Source organism: Mirounga leonina, unplaced genomic scaffold (genome assembly GCF_011800145.1).
Source record: "Mirounga leonina isolate KUSES-001 unplaced genomic scaffold, KU_Mleo_1.0 Mir_115, whole genome shotgun sequence".
Classification (NCBI taxonomy): Eukaryota; Metazoa; Chordata; class Mammalia; order Carnivora; family Phocidae; genus Mirounga; species Mirounga leonina.
In genome coordinates this window covers 21,887,203-21,897,206 of record NW_023270268.1, presented here as the reverse complement: position 1 = coordinate 21,897,206, position 10,004 = coordinate 21,887,203, and the positions used below count along the sequence as shown (strand labels likewise).

Below are 10,004 nucleotides of genomic sequence, written 5' to 3'. Positions count from 1 at the left end.
TATTTGTCTATGTTAATACCATATTGATTTGATTATGGTGGCTTAATGTATTTTCATTCTTTTTACCTATTTACTTTTAAAAGACAATTTAATACAGTTTATAAGAACAGCTATATAGACGTTCTAATGGAGGTGTATTAAATTAATATAGTAACTTGCAAAAAAATTAGCTTTCATGATATTAAGCCTTTCCATGCTCCAAAGTGGCATAGTTTTCTATTAATTTAGGTTTCTTATACCCTACAATAACATTTTATAATCTGCTTCCTTTAGGTCCTTTCTTATTAAATATATTCTCAATTTCTTAATATCCAGTTCTTACCAAAGAATTCTTTGTTATTTTCCCTCATTTGCTAAAGCCTTAAGCCTGTGCTTAGCTTATCTTCTGGGTAACAGAAAATCTTTTTTGGATTGCAACTTCTGAGAAACAAGCTTCTCCTGCTCTGCACTTCACTCTGCGAAGCCTGTCTTCCCTGTGAGGTTAATCACAAATATGTAGTTCTTAGTCCTTAGTGCACTAAGTAAAGACAGTACTTAAAACAGTGCAGAGGGCACACAGCTGCCAGTGATAATCCACAGGTGTACACTATTTACATTGTCCGCTAAACCTAGATGTGCTCCGTGCCTTTGTTTTGGCTCCATGGTTGCTGACCTGTCCTCACACTTGGTCTGCAATCCTGTTGTACTTTACTGGCTATACTTCCCTCCGGATACTGACATATGCCTGTTTCCTTGATCACTATATCATGTTGGCTGACCTTGTCTACTTGGATCTCCCACCTTCCCATTCGCTTGCGGTTTTGTCTTCACTCTTGGTTTCATGATATCTGTTGGAATTTTAAGTGTAATAGATTGATGTTATGCAAAGCTGATTGCTACAGTTCCTCCCCTCCTGGTCCATGGATGCTGTACTTCCCATCAGGAGATGGAATCCTTCTCCTTCCCTTTGAATCTGGGCTGGCCCAAGGATTTGCTTTGATCAGTAGGACATGACAGAAATGACCTTGTGCAACTTCTGGGCCTGACCTTAAGAGACCTTATCATTTTGCTTTCACCTTCTGGGAATCTAGCCACCACACAATGAAACTCAGGCTAGACTGCTAAATACAGTGGAATAACCTGGAGGAAGAGATCCAACTAGCTCAAGCTGTTCCATCCATTCTAGCCAAGTGTCTAGCCCAGTGCAATCATATGAGCAACCTCTGCTGACCACACAAGACATAAGAACTTTCCAGTTGAGTCCAGTCGACCCATAGAATTGGGAAATATCATAAAATGTTGTTTTTAAGCCAGCTCATTTTGGTTTGTTATATATCATCAGGTAGTGAGATAGTGAGCATCAAAGGGAAGTAGGTAAATATTAATGAGATGAAGACAATTCCATGATACTCCAAGGCTATTTCAACAAGAACTTCTTACCACGGTATCTTCTGGGGAAGGGCAGGAGGGAGGGAGGGGGGAAGGAAACAAATAAGCAGTGGTGTATAAGTGATATTAGGATGTAAATAGAACATGTCCCTTTTTAAAGATCTGCATTTTTCTTAGCATTTTTCTATATCTAAGGTGTGTGTGTGTATTATGTCTGTGTATATATATAATGTGTTATATTTTTTATATACATATAATGCATATGTATATTTATATAATGCATATCAGGTTGGTAATGGCTTAATTTTTATATAATAAAAATAGAGGGACTTATTAATTTAGTAGTTCTTTATTATGTGATTCCTCAGGGCTTTCATATTTTTGCCTGTAGCAGCTCCTTTTTGATTCTGATTGAATCTGAGGTTGGAAATCTAATGACTGAATGTTAGGTGTTCATTGAAAAACTAAGGTACCCCTATTTGATAAATGTATCAAATAGACACATTGAAGGTGTGATGCAAGTTTTGCTTCCTCAAAGGCCCTTCTGTATTTGATTCCTGGATCTTGGTAGATTCTGGATAAGTAATGTTACCAGGTGAAGGTTCTGATAGCTAAGCTATTATAGTACTTAGCAAACTCATTAGTAAACACCGTGACATTGTCACATATATGTAAATTCTGTCTCCTACATAACAGATTGAATATGGACCATGGTATTTTCAGTATTACTCAAATAAGATAAATGCCAGACATGTGATGTGCCTGTCTCTGGAGTCAACAGCAAGGTGTTTGTTTCAAGATGAAAGATAATATGACTAAGCTCTGCTATCTAGGTTAGCTGGCTTCTCTATGCTCCATATAACTGCATACAACTAACATAGGGTTGAACAGGTACAGCTGTTGCTTTCCACATTATAATGACCACTATTAATTTCTTCTGGCAAATCTAGCCCTTGGGTATCAGTGGGTTAGGAAAGGAGTACCTCATCTGAAATACTGGAGGTGGTGGAGGGAGTGCTTCCCAGAGTGGGGAGAAAAAGGTGGTTATTCTAATATTCTTTTTTTCTCCACTATAGTTTTAAAACTGAACCTTGTGGATGGGCAGCAATCTTGAGATTACAGATGCTTTTGGACCATATTTACTTGGAGAGAGGTGGATAAAGAAAGATCCCATTTTGCATTTAATTTTACCAGGCATCTTTTGACATTCTGGGAAGCATCAGTTGGGCAAAGGTGATTATGTAATCAATAGGGCAGAAGAAGAGCTCAAGGTTGCAATTAACATGTTATTGTATAAATCAAAGGAGCAGTAAAAAGCAATTTGTTCAACTTGTCAGTTGGCCTGGACAATCAGTGAGCGAACAGTAAGGGAGACAGAAAATCGGAGTGGAGAAGCTAGTGAGTCAAAACACTTAGGCTTTTGTTTTCTTTCTTTTCAGTTCAGTACTAGTCAGTGTGGCCTTCTGATAGCTTTAAAGTGGGTGACAGGGATCAATAATGCATTGTTTCTTATTGTGAGTGACTTTCCAGAAAAAAATTAAATAACCTAAATTGTTTGGATGTTAGTTTATAATGTTTGATATCTTACATTAATCTTTAATATGCTAGGACTTAAGACAGTTAAAATATGGCTCTATCTGGATAGAATGGCTCTATTGGATAAAATTTTACTTTCTGCCTTCTAACAAATCTCCTGGCACAAAATAAGGATTCATCTAGGCATTCATAAAACTCAAAGCCAGTTGAAGTTCATAAGAACAAAGTTGCAGAACATTCCAAAACAAAACCAATAGTGACCATACTATATTGGTATAATTTAGTTCTGTTTGATTAAAATAAAAAGTTGAATCTTCGGTAATATACCTACTTACGTTATTGCGTCAGTATATAGAAAATCTGAGGGACTCTCCTGTTTTTTTTTTTTTTAAAGATTTTATTTATTTATTTGAGAGAGAATGAGAGACAGCACGAGAGGGAAGAGGGCAGAGGGAGAAGCAGACCCCCTGCTGAGCAGGGAGCCCGATGTGGGACTCAATCCCGGGACTCCAGGATCATGACCTGAGCCGAAGGCAGTCGCTTAACCAACTGAGCCACCCAGGCGCCCGGGGACTCTCCTGTTCTTAAACTACATAAAGGATGTTACCATTAGATATTTCTTAAGTCTTGTAAAGTAGTTTGTATGCCTGTTATCTACCCATTACCATATAATATTGAGCAGATGAGTAAATAATGCTGTGAATTCCATACCTCGGTTCTTGAAACAGAAGCAACACTTCCCAAACGGTTTAATCTCAGCTTGAATAAATGTGTATATGCAATATATTTTAAATACATATAATACATATACATATTATAAATATAAAACAATTCACTTTGTGAAAGGTTTACTTCTTATTCATCTGACACTGAATATGTATGCACATGTCCAAACAGGTATATATACATATCCTATACATATAAGCATATATACATACATCTATGGGGATGTATATATATTACATATGCATATATACATCCTCATATAAAAAATATTTGTACATTTGTATATGTAGAGAGAGATACTGATTTTAAGACATTAGATCACTGATTTATAGGAGCTGGCAAGTCTAAAATCTGCAGAGCAGGTTAACAGGCTGGAGACTGAGGGAAGAGTTGATTTTACAGTCTGGAGGCAGAACTCTCTGTATATGTCTATGTCTAAATTTTCTCTTCTTATGAGGATATCACTTATGTTGGATTAGGTGATTTCATGATCTCGTTTGACTCTAAAGATCCTGTTTCCAAATATGGCCACACTCTAGTACCAGGGGTTTAGGACTTCAACCTGTGAGTTTCTTGGGAGACACAATTCAGTCTGTAAAACCATCCCAACTGTGTAATTGACAGATGTGGCACCAGTGGTCCCCATACAATTCTGAGGAAACGGAGGTGGACAGCGCTTTTTCCTGGATAGTGATGGCATAGTGTTGGTGGCAGTTGGAGGCTTAGAGCTTTTAGTGAAGATGCCATTTAAAACAGAATTTAAGGAAAAGACTCTACCTGGAGTACAAGGAAAGAAAGCCTTGTAAGTAGAGGATATAGCATGGACACAATCACTGATGTGTGAAAGTGCCTGGTGCCCTTGGGTTCTGCAAGTACTTCAGATGAGGTTGTGCAGAAGGATGGGAGAAAGTGAGCCTCAAGCTGGGGCCAGACTGTAAAGGATTCTTAAAGATACACCTAGAGTTTAGCGTTTATCCTGTGAGCCACAGGGAGTTATTGGATATTAAGTTAAAATCATAAACAATATACTATTTATTAACTTAGAAAAATTATTCTGGCAGTGCGGGGATTAAGTTTGGCAGGGGAGATATGTGAGACCGATGCTGTTGTGGGGAAATGAGTTGAGAGCTTGAAATTTAGTAGCAGTGGGGATGAGAGGGAAATGGATTTTACAGACCAGTAGAATTGGCAGGGTTTGGTTGAGGGAGCTGAGCGAGATGGAGAAACAACAACAACAAAGTGCTGAATTCTCTGCCTTGGTTGACTGGGTAGGTGGCACAAAATTGTTACTTGTGTTTGTGAGGTTGTTAAGCATTTGTTGTGCATGGCATTGTAGAGGGCTTTGGATAAATATTTTGGAGTTGAATTGCTGTAAACTTAGCTCATCACATAAACACCAGTAAGTATTTCACAAGTATTCATACAAATTCAAGGAGACATAAAAACACTGGAAAAGTTGCTTGGGGAAGGGAGAATTTCAACAAGAAAGGGTGGTAAAAGGGGACATGTAAATAAAATAGGAAGGACCTTGCTTGGACCAATGAGGATGATGTGTATGAACTAATTAGTATAATTAACCCTCGACACCAGTGCTATGAACTAATTAATATGATTACCCAAACTTTTCCACCTGAGGTCCAAACAAGAGAATAATAAAATACAATTAGCATATTTAGTTTTGGACCAGGTGAATTCCACCACCTGATGTCAAGTAGGGGGTAGTAAACAAAATGCATGTTGATTAATTCTCAGAGTGTATGTCCAGTTCAGGCTATACAAAATTGTTGATTTTTTTTTTAATTGGCTGTTGGTGTTCAAAATCTTAAATCAAGAATATTATAAAATTAGTTGTAGTCTACTGTGTTGAATGTACTAATAGCTAACATTTGAGGGCTTAAACTTTATAGACCTGTTCTAAGAGTTTTATATGTATTAATCTCTACAGCAATGCAATAAGGTGTTTACTATATTCTCATTTTATAAGTGAGGAATTGAGGCAGAGAGAGAAAAATCAATTTGTCCACAGTCAAATAGCTAGTAAGATTAGGAACAACATTTCAGTGTTGTGCTCTTAAACACAACTCAACTGCTTCTCTGATCCTTTTTTTTTTTTTTTTTAAAGATTTTATTTATTTATCTGAGACAGAGAGAATGAGAGAGACAGAGAGCACATGAGAGGGGGGAGGGTTAGAGGGAGAAGCAGGCTCCCTGCAGAACAGGGAGCCCGATGCGGGACTCGATCCAGGGACTCCAGGATCATGACCTGAGCCGAAGGCAGACGCTTAACCATCTGAGCCACCCAGGCGCCCTCTCTGATCCTTTTCTATGGTGCCTTCTTACTATGATAATATGTACTCCAACAAGAAGGCAGAGTGGTTTAAATTGCGCAATGAGCTTTTATTATAAACTTCTTGCTGGGGATCCAATTATTTCTCCATTTCACCACAATGTTGGGATCAATACATATTGGTATTCAATACATATTACACAAACATTAATGAATTCCCCCTCAGTTTGCAGTCTGGGGTTTTGGTTTCTGATAATGGCTGGCTAGATAATTTGGACTCTCATTCTGAAAACAGCTAAAAATGGTAAATTATAAAAATCTTTAAAGGCATGGAAGAACTAACAAGATCATAGAAATTACCAAGCCAAAATTAAAGTGAATATGGAAACCTAGAAAGGTGAAGAAACTAGACAAGGAAACTGCTTTTGCTTCAAAAGTAATATGTGGATTTGGGAAAATTAAAATTTTATTTTTGATGACCTTGTTGGATGAGAAAAAGCCCAAAGCTCACATAGTGAGAGGAATCAAATAGTAAATCATAAGTTGAATCCTCAGGGTAAGGGCAAGCTATCCCTTATGAAGTCCTGCAGTCTAGGTTCGTAGAGTGTTTGTGGTTCTGGAAACATATGAATTAACCCTGAGTTAAGGTGGTTGCTTATTGTAGTCCTAGGATTTGTCATAGTTGACCTGCAAAGGAAATTTTTATATTCTACTTCCAGTAGAAGGAAAATTATTCATATTGAAGACCTAAGATAGGAGAAGAAATAAAAACCACAAAAGTGGTATGTGTATATATTCAAGTTAATATTGCCTGTTAAAGAAAATCCCTCCAATTTCATATATAATTACATGTATATATACATCACACATACAAAACACAGCATATAACTTGGGAGAGTTAGTGCTCTACAGACTATATGTTGTCTTGGAGGACGATAAATTTACCTTAGATTATAATACATTATAGATACATGCTTCCACTTCTGAGATAACCACAAAGTTTATAATTTTGAAACTATTAGGAAAAAATAGAATGAGAACAATATCAAGAGTTCAAAAAAAAAGAACAGAAAAGGTGGATCAAGTGGAAAGTGCAGAAACAATTAGATTTAAAGCAAAACATTCAGTAATTACACTAAATGAACTAATTTTGGCAGTTAAGAGAAATTAGTGTTCTGTATTTTAAAAATATTCAAATTGGTGTTAATGAACAGTCATGTCTAAAACAGCATGATACAGAAAATTTAAATTAAAAAAACTGCTAGCACCAAACAGAAACATACAATAGCTATATTAGTATCAAAAGAAATAGTCTTGAAGGCAGAATGTTTTTCTAGCAATAGTTTGCTAAAACCTCAGTTGAGAATGTTTGATCCTTATAACATCATAGGACAATTTTTATTTTATGTATGTAGAACAAATAATTATACAGATGGTTGATCTCTTGAGTCACATCCTCAAGTGTATTAAGACATGCTTATATATAGAACCACTTGTCTGCAAAATTCTTTCCCAAAGTTTGTCCCCAAAAACCTTATTCTATGTGATATTAATACAAATTCTATATAGAAGACATTCCACGATGAATTGGGAAACAATTGCATATTGTATCACTGTCTTTGAGACTTATAAGCCATTAGCATCTCTGAACTGCTCTTCAGTAGAAAACATTTTTACCTTTGTTTACACCTTTTTCCAAAGGTATTTGATTCCAAACTCTCTTTTCATGGGCTACTTTATTTATTATTTATTTATTTATTTATTTATTTAATTTTGATTAATTTATTTAGAGTGAGAAGCCAGGGGAGGGGCAAAGGGAGGGGGAGAGGGAGAATCTCAAGCAGACTCTGCACTGAGCACGGAGCCAGACTCAGGGCTCAATCTCACGACCCTGAGAGTTGGCTTCTTAACATTTATATGTGTATACCACTGTAATAAACCATGTAAGTTGTTAGTCTTAGTTATAATGCCATTGATCTTAGTAAGTCTCATCCTTTTTCTTTTTAAACTTTTTTTAGGATATAAATCTATTCCTTTAGGTAACTTCAGGAACCAAGAAGTTCCTAAAGTGCTTTTGTTCTGAATATTTCCTGAACAACACATCACAGAATCGTACAATATTATATCAGACGATCACTGAGTGGTAAAGCATATTTTCAAATACTGGAAATGCATGGACTCCTGTAGAATGACCCAGTTCAGAATATATGGCTCTATTCAGATCAAAGGCAAAGTTGAAGAGCTGAATGTTAGCAATAACTGATTGAGCAATGCATATTATTTCATCTAGCATTCTTGTATGGTAGTAAAATTGCTTCATTCCCCAAATCCCTAACTACCTTAGGCAGAAAAATGGAAAAAGGTCTAAAGAGTTACCTTTAAGTGAAATAGCAAGAATGTGAGATTTGGGAGGTTTGGACAAGAAATTAAGCTTCAGTTTTTATTTTGCATCCTACAGAGCTCTACATGAAGAGAGGTATGCTGGGGATGTTCTCTGCTTTAGTCAGATATGACCAGGCTATTGTTTCAGACGTAGGATAGGATTCTACTTTCTGCCCATAACAGGTATGACTTTCTGCTGATAACAAGTATGACCATGAGGCTTTCTTTGGCCAAAACTTTAAGGTCTGGCATGTGGGTTTCAATAGATGCATATGTCGAAATGAAGACTCCATTAGCCAGGGAACTTGACTATAAACAGGGCCCCCCTTGCTATGAGAAGCATGACCAAGAGGGACACTTGGTTATCTTAAGGCTCTGAGTTTTTCAAGTGGCTTGTTGTTGTACAATAGCAGCCTATTCTGACTGATACGATATTTTAGTTTTATTCCATTTCTGTCACTACTTGTTTGGACAATCTTCATATTCCCTAGTATAAGGCCTTTCATTTTAAAGTGATAAAGTTGGATTCGACTAGCCCTGTCTAGTCTAATTTATGAGTGTTAGGGTCCCTATTCCAAGTGGGATTGTGACTGTTTTCCCTTCTGCAAAGCCAAATAAGAGCACATAAGACAGGGAATCAGAATGCCTTTCCCAAGGGCTTCCATAGTCAGGTCATCTCTTTTTTTTTGGTGAAAAGATTTATATTTAGATTTAGCCAGCTGGACTCAGTTTAGATGATTCCAATTTTGTTGGCAACAGCCAAAGCATCATAGTCAGGAGCCAGTCGAACATATGCCTTCTTCTCTCCATCAGGTCTGATCAAGGTGTTGACCTTGGCCACGTCAATGTCATAGAGCTTCTTCACAGCCTGTTTGATCTGGTGCTTATTGGCCTTGACATCCACAATGAACACAAGTGTGTTGTTGTCTTCTCTTTTCTTCATGGCTGACTCAGTAGTCAGGGGGAACTTGATGATGGCATAGTGATCAAGCTTGTTTCTCCTGGGGGCGCTCTTTCGAGGATATTTGGGCTGCCTCCGCAGACGCAGTGTCTTGGGTCGTCGGAATGTAGGTGACGTGCGGATCTTCTTTTTTTTGTGACTGTGGACGCCTTTCAGCACCGCTTTCTTGGCCTTCAAAGCCTTTGCTTTGGCTTCGGCTTTGGGAGGGGCAGGGGCTTCTTTCTTAGTCTTCGGCGCCATCTTCGTAAAAGGGCAGTCAGGTCATCTCTTAACATATTTCCTATAACAGTGATTCATGCATATGTCTATTTTATCATGAGACTGTGAGATCACCAAGGGCAGGGAGTATACCACACTCATCTCTAACTTCTTAATACATCATCATGAATTCACTTAAACATTTTCAATGACCTGGATCTGGAGAGCTGTGTGCAGAAGTCTAACACAATTATCTCTTAACTTTAGTATTAGACAGGGAATACTAATTGAGACCAGTCTTCCAGGGTTAAGCATTGATTCATTGGCTTGGGATTCCCGGTATTCTAACTATTTAGACTAAAACATACACTGGACTAAATGGACATGCTTGAGAGTGCCTGTAAAGGCTGGTTAATTATTTTTCTGTTCCGAGAAAATGAAGAAATATAGGCACATTACAAAACTTCTATTTGAGGATCAGTAATCTAAGTGTTGTTTTGTATGTTCTGAAGTATGTGTTCCGATGCAATTCTACCCTTGAGACAT

The 10,004-nt window shown here is 37.3% G+C and overlaps 1 protein-coding gene across 1 annotated transcript; it reads right to left on the bottom strand.

The window, feature by feature from the left end:
- Positions 1–8,978: 8,978 nt before the first annotated feature.
- Positions 8,979–9,507, bottom strand: LOC118003107 (60S ribosomal protein L23a-like). Its single transcript, XM_034993871.1, has one exon. It carries the CDS (start codon positions 9,498–9,500, stop codon positions 9,030–9,032), a length of 471 nt encoding a protein of 156 aa, XP_034849762.1. The 5' UTR covers positions 9,501–9,507; the 3' UTR covers positions 8,979–9,029.
- Between the last annotated feature and the right edge of the window lie 497 nt (positions 9,508–10,004).